We start from the raw sequence: 27,527 nt of genomic DNA, 5'->3' as shown, positions 1-27,527 counted from the left end.
TGCATTCACTTGCCCAGCCTCCTGTGAAAAGACACTTTTATTTTATTCAGTAGTAATTCTAATTTGAGAGTTAAAAATAAATAATAAAAGTATGATTGACTCCCCAGTCTGCTTGCTCTGGGACTTATTTTTTTCTTTTTCTTGAAGACTGAGATGAGTCCAGTTTCAAGAGGAGCAGATTGGAGTTTAGATTTCTCTGTGATTAGTTCATTAACTGAGGCGGATCACACACCTGTGATGGCTAACTCAGACCTGGACATGTAGTAATGAGATTCTTTTTCATTTATCGCTGAAGTCATGCACACTCCTTTCAAAATCTTCACATGTCTGATATCCTTTCTGCACAGGTTCTTCTCTTACAAGCTTAAAAGAGGAATAAAAAGGCTTAAACATGGATGAAGTGAGATATAGGATGCAAAAAAAGACTAAGGTTTACATGTGGCATCAGCTTGACCCGTCTCTCCTTTTAGAAGTACCACAAAGCTGAAATCATACTGGTTGCTGTACCACATGCTATTTAGAAAACAATATTACTCAATAAACAAAAAGACAGACACGTTCTTCCTTTGTTCAGCCATCTCTCGGCCTATCCTTGTCCACAGCATCATGTGTTGCCAGTAGGGATGCCAGGCTTTTCATGTCATCCTTTGTGTCTAGTCATGCTGAAGCTGTCACATAACCACAGACTGTTCCCAGCGGGCAGCTTAACTGACACTGAAAATAACCACGTAATAAAATACCACAGCATAAATTAGGCCTTTCCTAGACCTAGTCATTTTACGTCAAAACCAGGAGCTCAGCCCGTTTTGTATAAAAAACACTTCTGTTAAAGACAGTGTCTTTTGTTGTTAGATCATTCTAACATTGCTTTATTTCTGGGATCTCAGTCAGACAGGGAAGTCACGACAAAACAAAACACATTCATCATTTTGACAGCTATTGTAATTGTAGAATGATTTGTGGTGTCATTTTTGAACATGCTTAAGTCTTTTGTGCATGTCAGTGGTTTTTCATATTTATATTTATAGTACAGCCAACTGTTTTCTGATGTCTTAGCCTGTTTGTTTATCTTGCATTTCACTATAGCATGTAAATCAAATTTAGGAGACAGTTCTCTGATGCACTGTAATGTTATGCCGCCTTTTTTTTCGTTAAAGTGATATTGTGTATGGTTTAGCTGTCGAGTCTTAGTCAGTTCAAGGTTGTATCAGCATCAATGTCTTTACCATCAGGTTTAGACTATAAACCAGCTTTTTTTTAGTTACTTTTTTTTTCAACTGCACTTAGTCTTTATTTTTTGACTTCCAGGTTTGAATTTGTGACACCGTAGAAATAGCTTTTTTAGAGCTTTTTTAAGCATATGGTTCTTCAAATCTTTAAATATGCTGTAAAACAATAGCTCACAATAATATGTAACTAACACCACAGATGAAGCTTCCACTACAAAGAAACTTTTTTTTAAAAACATAATATGCTTGGTTAGCTCACTCTGTCAGCTGCTTAGTGGAGTAGCACAAATCTCTATTCCCTGTATTTTATGGGGGTACATAATTTTTGTTTTGTTTTTGTTTATTTGATTTTATATTTTCATTTTCATCCTCCTTCATTCCCTTCTTGCCTACAATATGCAAATGAATGTGAGGCAAAATTTGGCTCCAACTTTAGAGGCCATCTGGTGCTCCGTGTGTGTGTGTGTGTTTGGATGTCGATGGCAGAATACCATGAACCTTTCATAGTATAAACAAAGCTAGAATGCACATGATGCTTAAGGGTGGTATTTACAATGCAATGCAATTCACATGAGGTTTTGATGTATGTATATATATATATATATATATATATATATACATATATATATATACGTATGTATAGTGTGTAAAGGCCACACTTAGATGACATTTCCTTTCAGTCTGAATCAATGTGTTTTTGCTTCTGTTTCTAAGCTTCAGCAACCAGTTAAAAGGACTACACACACAATTATTTCTTTGTGTCAATAAAAAAAAATCTTCATAAAGAAATATGGTTGACAATGACTATGACTTGACTATGGTTGGTTCTGAGTAAAAACGCTTTGAGAAGTACCATATGAGAGCTGAAGGCTCTTGCACACCAACATGTACAAAAATGCATGTCACACTTATTTATTTACTTGGCACCAACACTTCCACAGAGAAAATATCACTAAAGCTCAAACTTTTCAAAGTTGAACCCTTAGTGCTATTTGCAGCCTGCAAAATTACATGCTTTATTAACTGGATTTGTATAGACAACATCTGTATCTGGGGCGGTTTTAGTTGTCTTCAAATATAAATGCAAATGTGAAGCAAAAGATGCTCCCAACTGTGAGATGTCTCATAGGGATGTTATTTATCTTTGACTTGGAAATTCAACACTATAGACTGCAGTTCAGAAATACCTATTGGATGGTATTAAAAGGAACATAACCAAACATGATTTTGGAGCTCTTTCAGGATTTAAAACTTAAAAAAAATTGACTGCTTTTTCTTTTCTTTATACTTTCCACATCCACCTCTAAGAACTTAACAGTACAAAATTTGTCCTCTTTAAAATTTTTTCTACAAAATCGTAAACAAAGACAGGTTTGCAACAGAAAACCTATTTCTACTGATTTCCTCCTGTCTGCTGCAGATGGAACATCGGCATCGCAAAAAGGAGACCCCTACACCTGCTAGTACGCATCATTTGTTTGTGCATGTGAAAAGTTTGATGAGCGCCAACCTGGGAGAGGAGCTGGAAGTGTTCTTTCACATTTATGATGGGCGAGAGAACCGGCCAATCAGGTAAGAGCTTAAGAAAGAAAAAAGATTATTAATGTGTGCTTGTATTTAGTTAAAATTAGTGTATGTACATTTCTATGCTATATCCACTGTATGTGCAAAAAAGGAGGACATGATGGTTCACTGCCCATTTGATGTCAAGAAGACTTTTCTACTTATATTCATGACAATATGTTATATAAAACAGGTTGTTAACGTGCACATAAAGTGGGCACGCCCAGACTATTTCCTGTCTGTGCTTTCCACATGAAAGAGCTTGTTTCTCAGTGTGTCTGCTCATGTATCTTGAATGCACATTCATACACCAAAAAAAAAAAAAAACAAAAAAAAACACACCACATCTTCTTGATTGGGTGTCACCCAAATAGTAAACTGTCTTTAAGTTCCCTAGTTTCACAGATCAAAGGCAAAAAATTTCCATTTCATGTCACAAACACAAGGCTTCGTCAGGAAAAGGAAAATGAATGGGTTGAAAAATGAGCACAGCAACACTGAAATTTCTTTTGATAAGTCATGCTTTAGTGACAGTTTTCTTCGCCCCGCAGTATCACATCACAGGAAAAACTGTCACTGATGGGATCTGTTGTTTATTAATTGATGCAGCGTATAGTAATTCCAGGTCAGTTTAAGTTGTGATTAAATTGATTGTTTATTAATGCTGCTGACAAGTGTCTTTAAATCGTGCCTGGGAATTGGGTATAGTTGTCACCACTATTTTGTAAATTATTTGCTGCTTTACAGAAGTCTTGAGGCCTAATTTTTTTACATATTGTTAGAAAATCAGGGAATTAGTGTAGCTATTTTTTTAAAACCAATTAGGTATGACTACTTTATAATCTAACACAACTTGAGCCCACTTAGACAAGCTTCCTTGTAATTTAGTAAAGTAGTCATCATGAATTGCTCTCCAAGCTTCTTTAATGACTTTCCAAAGCTCTTCTTTGGATGTTGCTGCTTTTTGTGGCATTCTATGTTAATAGGATCTCACACTACTTCAGTAATGTTGAGGACCGGGTTCTGTGGAGGATTCATCGAGCCATTAGACAAGTTGCCACTGATTTTTCATCCAGTTCTATTGTCACTGAGCAACTCTCAACATTTTCTCCCTGTTTCCCTTCCTTAAGAGTGGCTTCTTGATGGCCACTCTTCCATGAAGACCATTTATGGCTTTAGGGGTAGAATCACCTTATAGGTGAAAAATACTACTTTATGCATTTCAAGCTGTGAAAGCTTTGGTACTTATTTTGTAAATGCAAATAAAGAAATCAGAACAAATGTTGTGTGTGAGATGGGCTACTAGTAATAAAGTATTTTAAGATAATGTTTAAAACTTTTTCTTTGCCATGTAGTCTGCTAAGTGCCTTAATAAAGAAAAAAAGCACATTCCTCTGAAAATGGTCATTCCAAAGATATTTATAGCCATCTTGATTTTTTTTTTTTTTTTAGGCAAGCCTGGAACATTTTCATTTATGCTATGTGCCATCTTTATTTTTTCTTCACCAGTAGCACATGATGATATTTACACATCTTAATGTGTGTTTGTTCTCCTTTTGCAGAATTTTGCATGATGTTATTGTGTTATATAGTATACAGCTGCAAACAAAGCACTAATGATTTCATTAGAAATGTATTCAAATGTTCATTCTTGCCATCTTTCATTACATAGGCCTTCTGCACCTTGTTGTAAAGTGGGTATTTACTGTGCAATTCTGCTATATTATGTTCCACTTGAATCACTTTCTTTCTCGACATTATAATGTTTTCTCCTTTTTTTGTGTTTAGATGCCTGTCTCTTTCTCTCTCTCATTTTTCTTGCTACTTTAAAAGTTCGAGTACCTTAGCCATGCATGGTTAATTACAGTCCTTGATTTTTATAATGCAGTTACAGTGGAACACTGTGCTCTCTGCAACAGCATGAAGTCTGCTCTAGTTATGCTGAAGCATGTCATTAAACAGCAGCTTCAGAAATTCAGCCTACAACACAATCAGAATCGGAATTATTCCCAACTGGAAACAAACACTCTATAATGAAAAATATATTCCCAGCTCTATTTTTGTCTTTCAACAATTTGTGGCTTTAAATGTTCTGTGTATTTGCATCAGTTGTCTTGTTGGAATATCTCTTAGTGGCAGCTTGCCAATGTTGTCTCTCACTGTCTGGTCCCATACACAGACTCATACACACACATTTACATGATGTACCTGGCAGAAAGCCATGCGGCTGCTCCATTCTGTGCTGGTAGGTTTTCTGGATGTGTGTGAGTCTGAGCGAGACCAGATGGGGGTCTGACCCGTTGTGTCTGTACCATGCCAACATGAGCAGTTTCTGTGCACCATGGCAGCTTCTTTGTCTTCAGTACAGACTCCTCGTCAGGCTCTTCAGCAGGACATGCAACCACACACACTGTTTTCTGCTGTTACACGCTCACACTGATCATGCTGCTTTTAATTACTCTGGAGGTTTTAATACCATTCCAGAGCAAACATGCACCACACAACATTTCACACGCTCCCTAAAAGGACCCCATGTGGCTTAAAGGATTTGTGAATGTCTTCTGACAGTGTCTCTGTTTCTTTACCTGTTAGCTTCAGTGTTATCTTCTTTCTACGTAGACTCTAGTGCTGGGCGTAGGGTTGTTGTTGGGGGTGGCTGGGAAGCAGCAGCAGCAGTTAATTTATCCAACATTTTACATGCCAGTTCCTCATCATCCCAACGCCCCTCATCACTCAAGCTTATGGTTCCTAATGCAATCATTGATATCAGGACAGGGAATAGCAAGGGCCGTGAAAGCCCAGAGGGGAGGGAAACCGGCCATTCATGTTATGCTAATGCAAACGGTGATAGAGCCAGATAAGGTCCCGCTGGGGGACATTGGTCTCCTTAGCTCTGGTGATCAACACGCTGCAGCTGTGAGGCGGAAGAGTCGGCGGCTGGGGAGGGCACGTTAAGGAAGGAGAGACTTTTGTTTGCAGGAGTGGCTGTTAATTGGCAATTGGGGGGTTTCAACAATACAGCACTAATTAGGGTTTTAGAAAGCGCCCGCAAAAGTCTCGTGTCTAATGCAGAGGAATCTGTCTCCATATGGTGGGATAAATAGCGGGGAAAGTTAGAGGGAGCAGCTAATGAGGAACAACAGCCTCTATATCAAACTGGTCCTCAACTACTTCATTCCAATACAGCTGAAAAAAGGGAAGCTTTACTGAAGGAATACATGTATGCAAAATCATAAGCATTTGTATAATTAATAATCAGAAGTTTAATTAATTCAGACATGGGCACCCACTGCCCTAGATATACATAACACTGAATTACAGTGCAAGCAGCAGCCTCTTATTTACATCACCTAACAGCCTTTTCAGCCTGGATCAGCAGTTTTTGATAGCTCAAATTATTACAAAACAGTCTAATTCAGCGTTAAGTAAAGTTATTAGATCTGTCTGTGTATTCTGCTCTTGTGTGAAGGAGCCTACCGTAGCTCTCACAGCTAGCAGAGCCAGCAACTTGGCTCATTGTCAGGCGCTAGTACATTACAAGGTTTTTCTCTGCCTATCTGTAGACTGTGAAAGTCACCTAACTGGATTAGTCCTCAGCTCGCCAGCCAGCATGACAGTGGCCCAGCAGGATGTCTCTGCCGCCTCTCTTAGAACATGCAATATTGAGAGAGAGAGAGGATGAAGTACAAAGAGAATGGAAATGGCGATCTGACTTTGTCCTTTCAGTTTTTGGGTGAAATTGACTTTAAAGTGGGGGTTGGGGTTGGTTTTCCAGACAGATGATTTTACTTTATGAAGCATGTCTACGTTTTGGCCACACTGTTCCATGTGCAGATTACAGCTTCCATAGAGGAAATAAGACTTTAATGTTGCATTTAAATTTGAAGGATTAATATTTTATGAGACTGCCAACTGAGCTTAGCTCATCCTGTTACTTTTGGTGCTTCTATAACTTCTTGAAGTCCATCAGTGCCCAAGGAAATGGTTGGACATAATTAGGAAAGGTTCACGGTCATTTATGTAAAGTATCACAGATGAGTGTGTATCCTCCGGTCATAATTAAAGTATCAGCAGGGCTCTTGTGGATTTTACCAAAAAGACAAAAGTTCATTGTCCTGAGCTACCATCCCAAAATGACTGTAAAGGAGATAGAATTGATCAGAAAAGTAACGCAAGATAACATGTCACTATGAATAAAATTTAGAGCTCTTTTTTTGGTAATGGCTTCTTTTAGAAGGACGACAGTATGTTTCTCCAGTCCTCAGTCCTCATGAAAATACATGACAATCTGCCAAAAGCTGACTTAACTGTTCTCAGAGCATGGGGAGCAAAGTTTTCTGATTTAATTAAATAAAGATCGAGTAGTTTGGCATGAGCAGTGTCTGTAAAGGCAACCAGACCCTGACCATCATGGCATAAATAATATTCCTGCTGTCAAACACAGTGATGGCATCATAATACTGGGGGGTTTTAACCACCAAAGAGACTTAAGGCGTTTTATAAATCATCAAATCAGTACAGTGTTATCAGTTTTTGCCATCATGTGCTGGGTTTTCTTCAGTCAACAAGCTTTGTAGTTCTGAGAAAGTTTTTGGTTTCAACCCATCTCTGTGTTTTACGACAGTCCTGTGTCTAGCATGAAAATAGTCAGAATTCCGACTATTCAGCAAGACATTTTTATTCAGTCGTGGAGACGCCACATGTCAATGCACTTGTCAGATAGTTTACAGACGATCTGTGTTGGGGATTTGGTTCAAGCTTTACACATTTTCTTAACCTCTCTCTCTCTGTCACCGCTCCCTCTCTGCCCGTCTCCTGCTTCATATTCTGTTTCAAGAAGTCAGACAGCTTAAGTGAGCAGTTTGAACTTTGAAGTGACTCCTCCACTGCCCACTGTTAAGCACTTGACATTTCTGATATTTTTTCTAATCTTTATTCAGTTCCTGTGGCTTGGATGCAGCTGTTTACTTTTGTATGACATCCAGCCATCACTCCAGACCTCATTGTGAGCACTCCGTCCTCTCTCTTCTCTTGTACAGTGAAAGGTTCTTTGTCAGGCTGAATAAGAGCGGGTTGCCCAAGTCGCCAGAGAAGACAGAGAGACAATGCACGCTATTTGTGGTGAGTAGCGAACATGACTTTGTGTTTTAAGAAGTTTGACAAGGAATTATTTAAAGCTTTGAAAACCGGCCAAACACACTTCTGATTGTTCACAATAATTGGATCGGATGTTGAAGTATGTGTTCCTGTGTTGTGTGTCAGGATTTGGGAAGCAGTGATCTACGAAAAGATGTCTACATTGTCGTTCACATCATCAGAATAGGTAGGGGTTGAGTTGTTTGTTGTTCATTCTTTCAATCACTGTAAGTTTTTAAATCTCCAAAGCTTTAATAATTCTCACCATGTGTGTCTGGGTGTGTGCGCAGGGAGGATGGGAGCAGGAGAGAAGAAGAACCTATGCAGTGTGCAGTACAGGCGGCCGTTTGGCTGTGCTGTTGTCAGCATTGCTGATCTTCTCACTGCTGACTCCAAGGATGACCACCTGCTCAAGGTTTATGCGTAAGTATCTGTTAAGAATCATTAATTCACTGAATCCCTTCTTAAAAGTACTGAATCAGGATGGTTTATTCTAGATCAGCATAAAAGCTCATTAAGTCACACGATTAATGTATGCAAAACCTCAAATATCACAATGAGAATGCAGTTTTACAGGATGTTATTCGTATATATATATTCCAAAGATGCATTATTCTTTGTGTTTTAGAGCCTTGAAAGTGAAAATGTCACTGAAAGTATTCTCTGTTCCAAATAGTCTACAGTCCCCCGAAAGGTGGAAATAAAAAGCTATTGTTGACACAGTGGGTTGACCTAAATTGTAAATGGATCAGACTGACTGACCAAATAGAGACTGCAAATAACATACAACCACTTTGTTTTAATGCCAACATCAGACAGACCTTAGTGGAATTTGTGTTTAATATTTGAGACAAATGAGTTTAAAAAAGATTACATTTAAAATAAGTTTAGTGTTTACTTTATCTGACATAATATCCTGAGTCTTAAACCAGTGAGACTATTAGGATTGTCTGAACTTTGCTACACAAACAACAGGTATGGGAAAACAAAGCTGTGCTACAAGAAGAAATGCAGAGTTTTATAGTGCAAGACTTTTTTTCAGACATGAAAGATCTGATGCAAAAATGTTTTTTGTAAAATAATGGAAAATAGAGGATATTTCAATATATCTCCTCCTAGGCAGCATCAGTCAAGACTCATTTTTAACTCATCTGTCCTTGTGAATCGCTGCATTTTATCAAAGCAAAACACTTCAATTTGTCATTTTTAAAGCTGCTGTCTTATTTGTCTGAAGGTGTAATACAGAAAGTGAATGGTACCAAATCCACGAGAACATCATCAAGAAGGCCAATTCTAGATACAACTTGTCTGGATCCAACACTGGTAAGAACCCCATTGTTTTGTTTTTTTCTTTTTTCCTCACATTTACACAATAAACTTGGTTTTTAGACATCAAACATGATGTTATTGTGCCTTGTGTTTTGAAACTAGGCTCAGTTGCATCATCAGTGTCTTGCCATGCAACAGTCCATGTCTGGTTTGTATCATTCATGTGCCGTTTAAGTTCCTCACAAGAGGAACATATCACTGTTTCATGTATTTGTGTCTGTAGAAAAATCTGCTATTGCATATGCATGTATAGTTTAATTTAATAACAGCAGCTGCATCATATTGAACAACCACATCAGCAGTTTCCCCTGGCAACAGGTTGGTGGAGAACTAGAACATTCAGTTCCTCAGATGTCAAATAAAAATCTTATGTCACAAGGAGCAATAAGATTCATACTTCTTTGCACTTAACAGAAATGTGTTTAATACCTTGCAATCTGTTAAATGTCAAATTATTAGAAACTGTTCTTTAACAAAGAATTTAACAAATTCAGGTATTTCCTAGCATGAATAATAACAAGCTTATTCTTTAAGAAAAAAACATTAATAATAGCGAAAACTTAGACAGCAAAAATACGCCAGAATGTGCACACTGACACAAATTTGATCAATTTGATTGCAGAAACAAGATTTTGACTCAACTTGTCTTTAAAAATATTGTGTGAACTTTGATTTATCATCTACATTAAGAAGAAAAACTAGTGGAACTGAAAAATAAAGTTTCCTCACAGTTGACTCCTGATCATCAGAAGTACAAAAAACCAGGCAAACGTTTCTAAACAAGACAAAAGTGAAAACTTTGATTTGCACAACTGTGCTGCCTGATGTAATTAACGGCTGAGCAACTTGACATATCCAGCAAAGAGTTACTGAAAAAGGACCTCAAGTTTCCTGTAATGAAGTTTAAACTGTAGTTTAATTTTCACACACTACTTCTGTATTTTGGCATATTTTTAGGAACAATATATGTTAAGGATCAGATTACAGTATAATGAAATTATAATAAAATGTAAAAGTGGTTCCTCTTTTTTCAACCTGTGAGTATTAAGGTTCCCAATGTTGTGGTTATATTTTTATGTACTGTGTAATTTCAACCTAGGTTTTTGGTTTTTGATAGTTCAAAAGAGGAAATATTTTTCATATCCACTTGAGAGCATTGCAGCTGTTGAGGTTATTGATGTTTTTGTACTGTTTTATATAAAAATGTTATTGTAGTCACATGTGTTGTGTGCTGCTGATGCAGTTGAGTAATACCGGCATGATTTTTAATTCAAACTATAAAATGAGATGACCCTCTTATTACAACTCCAGAATAAATTGAAGGAGGCGTAAAAGGGGAGCATACAGGAAAATGAAAGGGCATTCATTTAACAGTACTGTGAACTTTGTGTATTAAAGGAAATATGTAAAGCCAGTGGTTGATAATCAGGATGCAGATGTTTACTGTAAAACTTATTTATATGAATGTTGTTGCAGAAATGTTGCTGCAAACTCCCTGCAAGTCTTAATTTTTCCAGAAAGCAACATATCCTGATCTTTAAGCATAATTGAGTACTATTAGAATGTAGGCTGGGAAATTGGGAATCAAAAATCTCTGATCTTCTGAGTCAGCTCCTCTTTCCATCTGGCCTCAGAGGACCAATAATTACTTGAGGACAAGTCATACAACCCTAGCATGTTAAATTATCATGAACAAGCACAAGTGTGAAGGGATGCCATGATTAAACCAAAGGCCACAAAGCCATTAAACAGGATCTGTGTTATCTGAACAGCAGCTTTTTACACCACATTGGTTCGTAACAGAAATTGGTGGAGATGTAAAGAGTTATACATTTTTTATAAAAAGCACAAAGGTGTGATTTAATTTATGATAAAGCTTAAGAAAGGCAGTAAAATAGGAATATTAAGCAAAATAACATCCTTATTTTCTAACAGCTACCCTCTGATGCTTTCTTATCTTATAATAAACTTCCAGAGAAATCTTAATTAGGTTCCTGTTGGACATCACCTACTTTTTTGTTTTGCTACTTACTTCTGTTTGTTGGTCATTTCACCATAGATAACACACAATTAGACTTGCAGGACCAGATTAATAATAGATTGTGTGCACAGATAATGCTCCAGATTGTTGTTAAAATACCAAAATGTTTGGCACATAAGCGTTTTAGATACTGTCTGTGCTTCTCTAGTCGACAGTGTTTGATGCCTGCAGGCTAGCAGTGACATTATCATCTTTAAGATTTTCTAATTAAAGTCAATTATTTACACTTATCATTAAATATGGCATCATTGGTAAAATGCTGCAAGTATTTCTCAGAATGCTTCTATCATTTAAGCATTTTCTTCAGGCTTTCATTTGATAGCTGACTTAGTGCAGCTGTACAGGCTAACACATAATAAACACATATGTGAATTATTGTAAGGAGTTTACTCCCATCGTTGGCTGCAGTGGGCAGTTTATCACAAACACTTGGATGTTAGGCGATTGAGTAGCTGTCAGCTGAAACATTGATCCGGCCGGATGCCTGATTTGCTCTTCTGCTTCATCTTTCAGTGGATTAGAGGGGAGCTGTGGCTCTTTGGTCACAACATGCTGGCACACATAATGCAGATGGTTTGTTTGGAAATTTCCTTACATTACTTAACTGGATTTGACATTGATCTAATAGAGATTAAGGATTTTTTTTTCTCAGAAAGCAGATAATAATATCAGTATTTAAGATAATAAGCTCTGGGTATTACATTTCAGTTATTAAAGGCACAGCTCATTTGCCTGGATCTGATTAACTAATTATGGATTTATTAGCTTTAACAGTTTTGCTTTGCATGAATTGAGCTTCTTAATGTCAGTATCTTTAAACACATAAAGACTTACATTCAGCATATTAACATATGCAGCAACAAGCTTGAAGAAAACCAGAATATTTCAACAAATGTTCAAATCTAAATTCAGACCTAATTTCTTGTCTTAAATCTCCACATCTGCATTTTTTTCCAGCTCATTTTACATTCAGAGGAGTTCCATGTAACATCTTTGGCAGCCTATTTTTAGCGAGTACATGCTCGTCTTAGAAGTCAATTCCTCCCAAAAGGGAATTATTCTGCTGGAATTCAACATTACAGAATAGACAACACACAAGCTGTTACCCAAAACTGAGGCAAAACATGCTTTTATTTCCCCACCGTTTTTGTTATTCCTCATTGTGTGTATGTGTTTGTGTCTTATCACAGCAAAATTTGCTCCTGGTGACACCTGCTATAACAGGACCTCTGACGATGGTGTTGCTTGCTTTGGCAGGTTGTTTAGTCTGGCAGTATTTGAACACTGAATTATCATTTTACCTGTTTATAAAAATATATTCAGCTTGCAGTTATATAATAAATATGACCTTAAAGTTCAAACTCTCTGCTTTTATTTAAAGAAAATTTGCTTGCAAATCACAGGAATGAACTTGAGAATTATAGCTTCTTAATATGTAGAGCTCTCCTTTAAAATTTACCACCATGGTTTTAGTCAGAGAACTCATTTCCTCACAGCTGGTATCACCAAACGGACTTGTGTCTACTTGTAGGTTTTCCCAATGGAACACCCTTGCTTGATTTTATGGAGCACTTTGCATAATTTAGGGGCCACAGTTTATCATAGTTAGTGTCAGGAGGGCAGCTAAAGTAAGTTTGCAGTGAATTGGATCAGGTAATGCCTGTTTGTGTATGTCTGTGTACATATTTATATACTGTATGTGTGCACTTTTCCATCCTTGCATGTATGTGCATGCTGTTGTGCATCTGAAGTTGCCTCACTGTGTGGTTTCGTCTTTTAAACTGAATTGGCAGTGAGCCAGAAGTTGCCTAATTCGGCTCCAATTAGCAAGGGAGAGATGAATGCACTGCCCTGAAAGTACAGAGGAAGAAAGGCAGTGTATGTGGAGTAGTCTTTTATTCCCATCTACCCGACTGACAGTACAAATCCAAATTTAATTTATAAAGCACATTTAAAAGTAACAATGGTTTATCAAAGTGGTGTATATGAAGAATATGAAACAGACATAAAACACTGGCACAAATCACAATAACTCTATCTCAATAAATAAATGATGTCATTCTGATGTCATTAAAGCCAGTCAACAAAGGCTTAACAGAGTGACAGTCATTTTTTTCAGCAGAAACATAGATTTGATAATCAGCAAAACAATAAAATAAAATAAAAAATTCCCTCAAAACGGAGCCCAAGGGGAGCAAGTACAGCGAGAAAAGGAGGGGTCCAAGAATAGACCCCTGCGGGACCCCACAGCCAAGAGACACTGTAAAACACACAAAATTCTGTGCTTACATAAACATTCTGCCAGATAAGACTGAAACCAGTCCAAAGCTGCACCTTTAATCCTGGCACAGTTCTAAACTCAAGGTGAGAATTTAAAATGCCATTATCTACCGTGTCTATGGGAGCAAAAAGACCTAAAAGCATGAGAACAAAATTAACCAGCAGCTACAGCCTATTTGAGTGATTGAATTCAACTAATATAAATTGTTGATGAGTGTATGTAGTGAATTTTGTTTACCAGAACCCATAAAGGGGATTTCATAAGAATCTGCCTCTGTATGAGTCAAGTGAGCACCCTCCTCCACATGCAGGCGTAGGCAGTGACAGAAGAGGCTGCGACAACGCACCCTGGCTTGTTTTTGAGATTTTTGTGTTTTGTTTTTTTTTTTGTTTTTTTTTTTTCTTTTTCAGAGTTGTGAAGAGGCAGTTTGGGTGGGCTGAGGACAGCAAAGGTTGAGGCTGTTTTTGTCAGCCTGAGTTATATCTCCCAAGTAGAATAGTCATGAAGCTGGTTGTCTAATTGTCATCCTGCAACAGTTTGTAGCCTCTCTGTGTGTATTAGTTTACAATATGTGTCTATAAATGTCAAAGGCCTGGTCCACATTCATGCGGATTATGCATGAAAAGAAGAAGAAAAAAAAAACAACTATCACAGTTCTACTTAACAGAACTTCCCTTTCAATCTCCTGCAAGTCTTTGTGCAACAGGGAACACATGGTTGATGGACTGTGGTGTCTTTTTCAATTATTTTAAACCAGAGAACTGGTTTATGGTGTTGCTTTTACCACCCATGCCATCTGTATTTTAAAATTCTTTCTTTTTGCTTGAGATTTTTATGCTAATGCTTCTCTAACATCAGAGCAGTGCAAAACTCTTGTACGGATTTGGTTAAAATTCCGTCTTTGTGGACAATTACAAACATAATATTATATTTTTAAGGTGTTAAACTGAGCACTTAGCTATTGCCATCTTAGGCTTTTTGCAGTCAGAAAAAAAGAGGTATAAACTGTGTCCCAATTCAGGGTCTGCGCACTTCGAAATGCAGGCTTGTCGGCTACATACTTAACAACAGCACGCCAAGCAGTGTCCCATTTGGAAGGTACCTCTAAATCCATCTACAAACCAGCACTCCATTTGGCCTGTAGAAAAGGCTACTGGTAGTGGAACCTTCATGGCCTCTTTTCTCCCAGAATTAATTTAGCACAAGATGACAGTGAATGAGCAACAAAGGTCAGAAGAGTATGTTTTTCATTTACCTCACTTTAGTAGAAATATAACAAAACTAAATTAATAAAAAACATGTTGTTATATTTGCAGATTTTTAAAGTGTTAATGAAGAGGAAAAAAAGTAGCCTCAGATAGCTTTTTTTTTTACATCATTCAGTTAAAAAGGTAAGATAGGACCAACTCAGTGTTAAAGTTCACTAAAATATATGCAAATATGCAAAACTTATCATAGACTTACCAGAGATTTAAGTGATTCAAATGTTATTTGGCAATAATTAATCAAGTTTATTTAGTAGTAAATTAATATAATAATAATATGCTGTAATAATTAAAAAAAAAATTCAATTTAATATAATATAATAATTACAATTATTATAAATTTATACAATATGCTATATTATCATTTTATCATATTTTTTATTATTAAATCATGTATTATTATTTGATTTAATTATTAATCTAATATTGTCAATAACATGATTAACATTAGCATTTGGGTTTCTCTCAACGTCCTATGTTGCCGCTATGGGAAATTCTCGTTGGCTAGATAGGTTGTCTCATTTCAACGGTAAACAGCTTTGGAGTGCACAGACTGCGTAGTACACTCTGCAGTCCATGTAGTGTGTGTAGACCCTGAATTGGGACACAGCTATAGATTTGGGTGAAAACCCAAAGAAACCATGCACACCTACCTTACTTTGCCATTTAAAGTGTCACTACTGAGCTGAAGATTTTTACACTTTAGTGCCCCTTTATGAATGCTAATACAGCATCAGTATTGTTTCCTGTCTCTTCTCTAAGATCTCTCCAGCCAGTAAAAGCCAGTCTGATGTTGACTTGTGTCTTATCTCTTGCTCTGCCACCTTTCCTCACTTTCTTTGCTGAATCAGTCATGGTGTGCTTTCAAAACAAGCGTGTGTTTATATCCATTTGCTGGCGTGTGAGATTCTGTCATAAGCACATCGGTCACATGATGTCCCGGGAACATAAAATTATGAAATGCAGCCACTCAGTCTCAGGATGCTGCAGGGAAACAGCAGCTCCAGCACTGTACATAATGAATGTCAATGTGCCATCAAACTAAGTCAGGAGCACCGAGTTCTAAGGTTGGAAACTTGGGTAGTGTTGCTTTAATGCATCTAATTTCATAATTATGCAGAATTAGAATGTAATCCTAGCAGGCAAATCACAAACACAATATCCCTCTCAATAAATTTATCATACAAGTAAACATTCATTACAAAACAGTTACAGACATCAAGCCTGCATAAAATGGGCCATTTGACAAACTGCATGCTTTGACTTTTCTATGTTGGCCTCTGATGTTGTCATTTAGGTTTGTAGTGATTGGTTAAATGGGCTGCCCAGTTACAGTAGGTGTTATTGTGATCATTTGTTTGCCAAACATTATCAAAGACAAAGCCACAGTATGACGATATTACAAGCTTTCTGTCAGATATGCAGTTTACTGGTTGATAACTTAAAAATCTTTTCTCTCAGCTTCACTTCCACTTGCTGCTCTGTGTCTCTGTGCTGCAGTGAAGCACAGCATATTGCAATCAGGTCCGCAAACAAGTCCTACCTCTTTGTTGATTCTCAGTGACTGAAACCTCTCACAGCTAATGAACTGTATCACTGCTGCCTCCAGACTTCCCTGGAAAACATATCCACAGAAATACTTATTATTTACGTGGCTTTGCCGTTTATGTATCTGCTTCTTCTCATCATTAATATGGACACACACACACACAGAGACAGACAGACATCACGGAGATACAATTTGAAGTCTTTATATGAGCTGGTGCTTTAATTTTAGATTCCCTGACATTTGAAGTTATTGCATAAGGACATGGATTTGAGACGGCTGCCTTCATGTACGATTTCCTCCCAATAGAAGAAAAAAAAACAGCTTGAAGTGACTCACAGGCTGCTTACATCTTTTTTTTTTTGGTCTATGTATTTGCTTGCCCTCCATACAGTAAATTCTGCTGTTGGCAGACGTAACTATAATTGTCTGGTTTTCAAGCCCAAGTCGCTGTAATAAAACTTGAGTGTTCTCTAAAACAATATTTTTATTGGATTAGGAGTAGGTTTCAGTGCTTATTATTGACTTTATTGAGTGGCTTTGCTAAGGCATAAGGAAGAAAAAATCAAGGCCACGTTATATGACATTTCAGCTCCTTAATGTTGTGTGTTCATTTCATATTTTAGGCCTAGCGGTGGCTCTTCAGCTTCTCCATGGGGACATAGAGCAGCTAAGACGGGAGTACATGGTTCTCTTCACCCGGGGTGTGTCCATCACCAAGAAACTGGGCTTCTCTGATGTCATCATGCCAGGTAGGACACACAACACACACACATGATTACATTTTAAAACTATGTTTGATAAGCCTATATCACTGCCCTTAAAATAGATGGGCTATTTTGAGAAATTAACTACTACAAGACTTCATTTAATTATCTGGAAGTTTTATGTGCAAGACCAAAGAGATAATGAGCTATTTTTATAAGTGCTAAGTTCCAAAAAGTAAATATCAGCTCCCCTCCATGAGGGATTACATTACATTAATTTTCCTTGTTAACAGACATTCCATTTATCCACAGTTGATCTTGCTCCCTCACTGTCATATACTGCCCCAAGATCCTGATTTAACACAAAATTGCACATTAAGGAAGATGTTGCACATTTCACAGAACATTTCACAAGACACTCTTGTAGCAAACATAGCTGATTTATCAGTCAATTAATCCCTTAACCAGCTCATTGCTAACATTCTTCTGCAGCTTTGCTTGCAAGAGCACATAGCCAAATGCTGAGCTGTTGTTACACTGTACGTCCAGAGAGCAATTTGCTGTATGTTGCAGTATTGTTGCATTTGCACTTTTTAAAATATATATTTTGCCATGTTAGTGTTTTGTTTTATCTTAATTAAGAGCCTATAGTTTATACAGCAATGTATCCATCCATTTAGTCAAATCATGTTGGGGGTTAAACACCCCGTATTGAGCTCGAGGTTATATGCTAACTTTTTTTCTGATGTTTGAGACCATGGATCATAGAGAAAATACAGTCAGAATCATATTGAAAAAGTGAAATCATCTGTAAAGAGGCGATTCCTGGCAGAGGAGGCAGCGGGGAGGGGGGAGACAAACCACAACCTTTTTATTAGTACACAAGGGTGCTACATGCAAAGCTGCTTCCCACGACTGGTGAAAAAAAAATTCTTTTAGTTCTAAGAAAGGCCTTCAGCAATCAGTCAGTATTTCTAGTATTAGCTGACAACTTTTGATGCTGTAAACTTGCTGATGTCCTTCTATTCAGTTTTGTCCTGTATAAGTTGGCCTGCCCTTTGAAGCCATCTTGTTAAAACCTTCATTATTACCTTTTGCATATTTGAATTGCTCTTAAGGAAGCCGTCCTTCAGATAAAATGTTCAGATTGTGTCTTGAAGGCAGGAAACCCTGAGATTGCTGCCTCCCTAAATGATACAAAATCTTGCAGAGACCCTCGGGCTTAGCTGGATGGGGTCTTGTTGCCTTGGTAACAAATGCACAACTGCTCGAATGTAAGATGGAACAGGGGACTAAGCATGAATGCGTTTGTGTTTTGTTTTTGCAAATGCAGGAGAAAAAGTAGTGAAGGATATTCCTGTTCGTAGGACAGAGCAGGACAGGAAGTGGCTTTCATTTACAGAAAAGCTTTTTTTTTTTAATTTCTGACTTTTTTTTCTTTTGAAGAGAAGAATTCTGTCTGGTCACACAGAGTAATAACAGACTGCCCCCCTGTTCTTGCCTCACTAACACAGATTTATGTTCACCATCTTCTTTGTCTGTCTACAAACCCTTAACACTGAGTGCTCTCACGCTTAATCCCTGTGTAAGTGTGCCCTTGGGCAAAGGAAACTCTCTCCTCCGTTTTCACGTACTCCTATTTCAGATTCTTATCTGAATCTAAATTTCTCATTATCTTTCACACACACACACACACACACACACACACACACACACACACGCTTTTCTCTTTGTCCAGCTTCTTTGCTCCCTTTGTGTTTTGTGTGTAAAATATGCAGTAAGGCTGTACTACATACAGTATATAATATGTTCCAATGTTACCATGGTTTCTGTTGTTAGGAACAGAGAACCAATGTCCTTGTGTCAGCGAATGGTTTTGATGGTTTTATGGGATAGAATATTTTGGGTATGGATAGAACAAGCCATTCTGGTGTACTACCCAGCATGCTTTGTCCTTTTATTTACAAAATCTGCTGTTTTTGAACCTTTCAGCTCAAGCAAATTCTAATACAGTTGGCATTTGAGCAATGCATAACTTCATTTCTGAGGGCTTTGTGATGTTATGTTTTTGGAGGACTGCACATCAGTCCATTTATGCTGACAAAATACACATAATCCTTCTGTTTGCAGCTTCTGAGACACCCAGACAGATATGATTGTTTTAGCATAAAGGGACTCTTATGGGTCCTAGATTGGCTGTAAGGGTCTCTTGGTCAAATTGGGAAACCTTGTGAATGGGTTGCATTTTAATCCTCAAGATATAGGATGTTAACTGGACTGCCCATCTCTGCATAGATAAAGGAGGATCAACAAATCATAAACAGCAATACAATGTATTTATCTTTACAGATATTTAAAATGTAAATTAAACAAAAAATAAACAAAGGAAAAGGAAACCTCCATAGAAGCTTGACATCACATGTAAATGTCATCACTATGCCTCTCTCTTATTTATTACAGCTGACTTTTGTCTGGCTAAATCTGCCTGCAGCTGATGTTGAATACACTGAAATGTCATATCTCTGGGCTTGGTTTCATCTCAGCAGGAAGTAAATCATTAAATACCACTAATGCAAATGATGTCCTCTCCTGCCATGAAAAATTACACAGAAAATCTGCTGAGTTCTCATTAATAATGCTTGCCCATATGCATAATCAATGTCTTGCTGCCTCTTTTCCTTGGCTGTTCCTACAGGAGAGATGAGGAATGACCTTTACATCACACTGGAGAAAGGAGAGTTTGACAAGGGTGGGAAGAGTGTTGCACGGAACGTTGAGATCACTATCTATGTGCTGGATATTGATGGACAAATCCTCAAGGTAAACCCCTCGTTTCTTTTTTTTTTCTTCTTTTTTATTCAGCATTAGAAATTTAATGCTAGTAAATGTCTTGTATTCTTGGTGACCTCCTGCTATTATGTGTGGGTGTGATATTTTGTGGCAGAACTCTTCATTTAAACATGGCTGACCCAGATGAGGGTGAAGTGTCTCTCCAGTGTGTTGCCCATTTCTGGTTCAGCAATGTGACGGTCTGCCTCTGTGGTTTTCTGCACTGCTGTGGCCTTGGAGAGAAAATAGAGTCAAATATAACCCTGCTGCCACCACATGCACACAACCCCCAATACACATAAGCACACATGGAAACCTCATCTTCCTCAGCTTATTGCTATCCGTTGGTTGCAATCAGTTTGTGCTGCATTCATCTCCTTTCTGACGTATACACTCACTTCATCTCTTAATTTGTACTCTTAATATTCTTCCAACTCCTCAGCTTTCTCCTCTCTTATCTTTCAGAGTCACGTGGCTGCTGGCTCAGGTGAACCAGGTGGGGATGAGTACCACTCCCTGGTGCTGTACCACAACAACAGTCCCCGCTGGGCGGAGCAGATCAAGCTGCCCATCCCGGTTGACATGTTTCGAGGATCACACGTTCGCTTTGAGTTTCGCCATTGCTCCAGTGAGTGAGAATAGGGTTTGGAAATGTTAAGAGAGGTTTACCAAGCTTTACTCACACTGAGAAGGCCAGGGATGCAACTTCTTGAGACACTGCATATTTCACTGTGGATTAATCAGAAAAGTCTTAGAAACGTTGGAGTTACACTAAATAACACCAGATAGTGATTATGTTCTGTATCTATTACATTTAACATTGTCTGTCTGAAGAAGTGTAGGCAGTCACTTATTTTAATGAGCCAGTTGGTTGCATTTGCCTTCAAATATAAGGTGTCCAAGTGAATAAGTGTAAGATTGTAAAAGCATTGTCATATTTACTCTCATTTATCCATTTTCCTATTTCCAAATTGGACAAAACTTAAATAATGACCGCCTTGTTTTTTCTGGGCTACAAGGTGAAGGCAATGTCTCTTCTTTCATAACGAGCCTATATTATTATAGCTAAGCCAGGAGGCTGTGTGGCTGCGTCCAGCAGATAAAGTAGCCTTATTACTGCTGGCAGTGCTAGCATTGCCACCCAAGGGCTGCCTGTTAAGGTCCTAATTTAGACCTGCAGTGACACCAAACTGAAGAGAACATAAAACATTCACTAAGGCTTCCAACAAATGGGACAAAACAGCCTGTAGAAATATGATTAGCAGACACTCTCATTTCCAATTAAGGCAAAATGGAAAGTTCGCATTTCTCTAAATTTGCTTTTAAATGCTACGATACTTTTGGAATCATTAGGCAACAGCACTTGTAATTGCTCATTTGTAATGTAGACTGTACTGTGGTACGTACTAAATGATACTAAAGGGAACTTTAAGGATCTGTCAGCAGCGCAATTCTTTTCTAATAAGGTGATTGTTTGTTTGTTGATTGGTTTTGTAATTTTCTCTCACTAGGAAATTGGGAGGAAGGCTTCCTCAGGGTGAGGGCCAAACAATTTCTAGTGAGGTTCTTAACAAGATTGCCTCAGTTCATTGGGGTTTGGCATTCATTTATGCACAGCTCTCTTCAAGCCCTGACACAGCATTTCAATCAGGTTGAAGTCTGGGCTTTGACTGCCTGAGTTGTTTCTATTTCACTCATTCTGTCTTTGATTTAATGTTTGGTGTCATTGCTGGATTACAAAGAATTAGCTGTTTGATTTGAGAATATTTTGGCATACAGAGGAGTTCATGGTTGACTGCACAGCAATAGCAAATCATTACACTTCCTTCACATAGTTGTGAAGTTGACAGTTGATATGAATCAACTTAATATCAATTTGGATTTTTGTTATATAAAACCACCATCCTTAGGGAGTAAATGAAGACGTTCAGAAAATCAAATTAAATGCTGGTGCTGCAGTGAAAGGAAAAGAAACATCCCTAGCAGTTCACTTTTCATTTCTCGCTGTGATCGCATTAGCACTTTACTACTAAAGCAGCCGATAAATTAGATTACATGGTGTCAAGATGCACATTATACCAAGAGCATCAGAAAGCCCATATTAATCATTCCTCTGATAGGATCTAAAAAAAATCCTGCTATTAATGTTTCTTTGCTTTTTGTCTGTGGTTTAGGTTGTGTAATCTTAGTTAATTTACCCTGATGTTATAGTTATTTGGACATAGGTGAATATTTTACTTTACTCAACAACACAGCTTGGTGTGTCATTGAGCAGCTGTGGTATGTGGTTTCCTGTCAACAAACATATTTTTAGAGTTTTTCTGCCTTCATCAAACACTTGCAAAGCTGATCTGTTAAATGTTTCAAATTGGCATTGTTTAAGTCATGTTTACATCTATTTTCAATTCTGTGTTTGCATCCTCATATTCATGCTAGCAGATACAAACCAGGCTGTTACCTGCTCTATATACCATTGCTATTTATATCTTTATATCAAGGATGCTGCTGAGTTGGGGCATAATTAAAGATCAGAACATGCCAGCTGATTGTGCATCTCAACAGGAAAAATATTTGATTTGTTGTATACGTTTTTACTTGCAGCCTAGGCCTTTGCATTTTGGACTTATGTAACATCTCCATGTGATGTTGTTTGGCAGCTAAAGACAAAGGGGAGAAGAAACTCTTTGGCTACTCCTTTGTTCCTCTGATGCAGGAGGATGGCAGGACTCTGCCAGATGGCACCCATGAGCTCATCATCCATAAGGTAAAAACTGAGTCCTCAATATCAAAGGCTTTCATTTAGAACATGGAATTTACTCAATTGTGTGCTTGTAAAGATATGTTTTTTGCGCTTATATCTCATTTACATTGTACTAAAGAAGCATGTTATGAGTTCATCCTCTTCATAAATAAATTACAAGTCTGAGATTCTCTGAACTAAAGCCATGCAGTGTTTTGTACTACTCAGGTGTTGTCACGGATACTTCAGAAGGGATTACACCTTGCATGTGATAATGTGAATCATTCCCTTTAAATGGCAAAATGCACTCAACCGTCTTATCATACTGTTTGGTGCCACTGGCTGACAAACAGCTCACATCACTCCATTTCAGGCTGACGGGCCAGTGAGTAATGCCTTCTTATGCAACATTCTGAAGTTGGATTTAGCCATGAGTGAGAGCCATTGTATGTCTGTTTGCTTGCACATGTGGAAACAAACAGATAGGTTGTCCTCAGCTCCAGCGTGACTATTATTTCCATTTTCTGCATCTTACACATTTCAAACGACTCATCTTTTCCCACTTTTAGGGCTTTGACATATCAAGAGACTACTGCAGTGCTGTGTTGTGTGTAATTCAGAGTAATTGTAGACTACTTGCTTATTATCCTCAGCTGCAGGCAAAGGGTGTGTATATAAACCTCCAGATCTGTGGATGACAGAGAAAATGGCGGGCATTCATACATTTTATTGGCTAGAGGGTATTTGCGTAAACTATAAAAACTAACAAACAAAACATCAGATTTTTATTCTGCTGCCAGTTGAAGAGGAAAACTTTCTTTGCTTTGTGTATTACCGCTGTTGAAGGGGTGAAGAATCATTGTAATGCCAGATGGAGGGCTGCTGAAAAGCTCAATGAAACCGGCATGGCCTAGTTTCTCCTCAGACTCAAAATAGACATGGAAGAATCAGACCAAACTGTGTGGTAACTTTGGATCTCGAACAGCCTCAGCTGTGCAGTACATCAGGGCTGCTCATTTGATCCCCACCAACATTTCATGCTTGGCTTCTGTAGTTTGATCACCAGGCTAAATGTTCATCTAAGACCACTAAACAAGGTTTTGAACTTCTATTGGTTCATATCTCTTACATGATTGGGTGTATAGAATCCAGTTGAAATCTGAAATATTGAACTATAAGTTTTCACATTCTAGCATTGAAACTATTTTTTAAATTTGTTTCCTTTTGTTATTTCTAGTGTGAGGAGAACACCAGCTTGGCTGACTGTTCGCGCTACCTGAAGCTGTCGTTCTCCAAGGCCAACCTGCCATCCAACAATCAGACACTAAAAGGCACCAAGGAGTCTTTCTGGATCACCAGCTTCCTTTGTTCGACCAAGCTCACCCAAAATGGTAAATAAGACCTAGGCATGAATATTTTGGCCACCTGACTGCTACACAGGAAGTGGCATGTAGAAGAAATATTGCCAAAGATTGTGATGAGTGCCAAGCCAAGCCAACTTTATTTATAAAAGCACAGCAAGCACTGAACAACGTGCTGAACATAAAATAACTAAAAACAATAAAACAGTAAATAATAAAAGACAAGACAAGAGAAGAGTGCTTTGAAACTGCTTAACAAACGTTGAAAACTTCAAATGTGTGAACAAACGTGTGCATATGTAGGAAAGAAATAAATGCTTGCGATCTGCAGGGAAGCCTCTTTTAAATAATTTTATTTTTCTTGCATTGCTTTTGCTTTTTTAAAATTCTGTAGTTTTTGCTGTTTCTGTATTGCTGTTGCTATTGCTTTAAGTGATTCTCAGTCTAATTTCTGTATCACTTGATAATTTCTTAGATGCTTTTCCCATTCTGTACTGCTTTGCAATTTCTTTTGACTTTATTTCTCTGTAGGATTCTCTGAATATTTTCCTACTGCATGTGCTTGTTGAAGCAGCTAAGTCTCTGCATACATCTCCGCCTTGTAATCTTGGTGGCATGGACAAAAACAGGATGTAGTACGGTTTTATACCGTTCATGTAAAATAGGATGCTGGTAAAAGTTTTTGGGGAAGAGGTTTTGTGTGTGTTTATGTGTGCAGGATTTTGCAGGAGCTTGAACATCACTGCTACTGGCAAGAGGAAAGGAGTCAATTTCCATGCAGATTTTGGTGTTCAAAGATTATAATAAACCAACAAATCCTGTTTTTACAGTCTGCATGCAGAATAGGATTTGTAGGCCTTAACAGATGGATTAGTTTGGCTCATTCATGGTAATAAAAAATTAAAAATCAATAACTGAATGATAAACATATATGGCTGCACAAGTGCATTACAACCTTTTTGTTGCACAAAAGCTACAATCATGATTTCGTTACTGCACAAATACATTTGAACTGATTAGTGAAATATTACTCTTAACACTGGATGGATGTTGTAGAGACGTATTTTGAGACACACAAAGTCAGTAATGTGCACACAAAGAGGTGCAAACGGAAAGCCTACTAAAAGATTTTTTTCTGGATGCTTATGTTTTATTCATGTGTACATCTGGGGATTCAGGCTCAGGAAAATGGCTTCCTATCTCCTTTATCCCACCGCACTCGAAAAATGTTGTCATTTGTTTAGATTCAGCAGCATTTCGGGAGTTTAATTGAGCAGTGTTTTGTGATGTGGGTTGCATTTCCATCTCACAGTCTTGTTTTACATTTACAAACAAGAGATATGTAGGTGACTGCCAGTCATATCAGAGTTTTTTTTTTTTTTTTTCCAAGTGTCTTTCAATCTTTTTCCTCCTGTAGGTGACATGTTGGACCTGCTGAAGTGGCGGGCCCACCCTGAAAGGATCAATGACAGCCTCTCTAAGCTCAAAGAAATCGATGGCTCAGAGATTGTCAAAGTAGGTCCACAATCTGCTTCTCAGCCTTGGTTAGCTCTTGCTTTTCTGACTATTGATTGTTTCTGATTTGATTTCAGTCTTGCTGTATTTTGGTTCTGACAAGTTCAGAGACTGACTGGTTTAAAAACTTCATGCTCTGCAACAAACTCCCTCATGTTTTTCTCCTTTTTCCAGTTTCTTCAGGATACACTGGACACCCTCTTTGGTATTTTGGATGAAAGCTCCCAGAGATATGGACTCAAAGTGTTTGATTCACTGGTAAGAACTTTTCTCTAACAATGAGGTCGTTGCCCTGGATCTTTTTTCATTTTCTCTTCCCCTGCATATAGAAAGCACTATCTGATCAAAACAGCAAGAACAAACTGATGGAAAAAAAAAGATCAAGCGATGGGACACTTCACAGCTTGCTGAGCCAGTCCTGTCGTGGTCACGCTACGCTGAGCTGAAGTCCAAAATCAATCTTCTCTCCCTCTCTTCTTTTTCTCTGCATCTCTGCAACTCCATGTTGACAGATAACACTTTTCTCCTTACACTGCGGTTTTATCATTGATGAAGAAGTCTGATTAGTCGGGGCTCTTATCATGTTTGCTTTTCGTGGTTTTAGGATCAATCCAGAAACCTGTATAAGTGCAGTTTGGATCAATTCAATAACCTGCACTGGGGAAACATCACACACCCTGGTGGCTTTATATTAAATCAGATATTGTATATAGTACACCTCTTTAGATAAGTCTTTTTTACTCTTCTGTTACATTTCTTATTAAATATTGTGCTTAATCAGTTGAGTTCAAGTTCACTGTTTCACCATTTTGTAGATTTTAAAGTTCAGATTACTCAAAGTTATGAACTGTGGAAAAAGAAATTAATAAAAATCACTACTCTAAATTTGCAAGAAATACCAGATATTCTTCAAAACCATGTGGAAAATAAAATAAATGGAAAACTTCTGTGGCTGCATTGATTCCCCAAATTAATCCCCCCTAAACAGAATCTTACTGCATGTAATCTTTCTGTTTTCCCCTCATATTTTCTATCAGTTTTAAGCTTTATCCAATAAAGCCTTAAATCCAACATATCTTAAAAGAGAATTTGTCAACTATTTGATGGATGCCAATAAAATTGTGCAGTTGGACGTTGAGTGTGCCGCTCATATAACCAATCATGTGGCACTATCAAAAGCTGCAGACTGTAAATGTGTCCTGAAAGGTGAAGCTTTTGTTTTAAGGAAAAATGACTTACATGTTCTTTTTATTTATTTTTTAATAGCATTTCTAATGTCTTCCTTTTCTAAGGTCCATATCATCAACCTCCTCCAGGATAGTAAATTCCAACACTTCAAACCTGTCATGGACACCTACATTGAAGGCCACTTTGCTGGAGCTTTGTCCTACAGGTGTGTAACTCTCTTCACTTCTCACGTATGTGGCTGCAGAAATACCTTAAGTATGGAGTACCACGACCATGCCCACATATTGTGTTTTGATAACAAATCACGTAAGCAGGCAGGATGAAGCAAACCTTTGTGGGAGTCAGAGGAGCTAATCAAATGCTTATGGTGCCCCCTAGCTGATGAAAAGCGAGGGATGAGATTGTGGTGGATCTTGCTTCTCAATACACATGTTCACAACAGGATGCTCTTACTCGCTGTCTTTTTCACACGTCTGTACCTAAGATACCAGTGCTGTCTTCTTTTTTTTTTTTTTTTGCAACCTGGTTTAAACTCTGTGATGCTGTTTCTATATATTTGTCAGATTTTAATTGTCACCCAAACTGAGCATGCATATAGTTTTTCTCTATACAAGTTGCATTAGTTCTTAATGGTGAATCAAAGTGACATCCAGTCCTGGCTAAAAAAAGAAAAAGAAAAAAATCTCATAAAGTAAAACTGACTTTTTTACTGCCTTTTCCAGTCATCGTTGTTAAGCCTCCCAGGAGCTCTGTTGATGAAATAAGCGCAATAATGTCATCTGAAACTGGTTTACACG

At 37.8% G+C, this 27,527-nt stretch overlaps 1 protein-coding gene across 6 annotated transcripts in view; it reads left to right on the top strand.

Annotated features, from left to right (window-relative positions):
• The window catches only part of dock4b (dedicator of cytokinesis 4b), a 111,107-nt gene that overhangs the window by 44,977 nt on the left and 38,603 nt on the right, over positions 1–27,527 (top strand). For all 6 annotated transcript variants that reach the window (XM_041977704.1, XM_041977701.1, XM_041977703.1 and 3 more), the window contains exons 8-20: positions 2,650–2,801; positions 7,832–7,913; positions 8,055–8,115; positions 8,219–8,351; positions 9,163–9,251; positions 17,017–17,142; positions 19,793–19,917; positions 20,392–20,554; positions 22,584–22,690; positions 23,904–24,057; positions 25,445–25,542; positions 25,717–25,800; positions 26,835–26,935. In XM_041977704.1, the coding sequence (XP_041833638.1) occupies positions 2,650–2,801; positions 7,832–7,913; positions 8,055–8,115; positions 8,219–8,351; positions 9,163–9,251; positions 17,017–17,142; positions 19,793–19,917; positions 20,392–20,554; positions 22,584–22,690; positions 23,904–24,057; positions 25,445–25,542; positions 25,717–25,800; positions 26,835–26,935 (1,475 nt within the window). The remainder of the gene's footprint in view (positions 1–2,649; positions 2,802–7,831; positions 7,914–8,054; positions 8,116–8,218; positions 8,352–9,162; positions 9,252–17,016; positions 17,143–19,792; positions 19,918–20,391; positions 20,555–22,583; positions 22,691–23,903; positions 24,058–25,444; positions 25,543–25,716; positions 25,801–26,834; positions 26,936–27,527) is intronic.

The sequence above is a fragment of the Melanotaenia boesemani genome, chromosome 23 (assembly GCF_017639745.1).
Source record: "Melanotaenia boesemani isolate fMelBoe1 chromosome 23, fMelBoe1.pri, whole genome shotgun sequence".
NCBI lineage: Eukaryota > Metazoa > Chordata > Actinopteri > Atheriniformes > Melanotaeniidae > Melanotaenia > Melanotaenia boesemani.
Note: the sequence above shows the minus strand (reverse complement) of the source record. Positions and strands in the feature narration are given on the sequence as shown.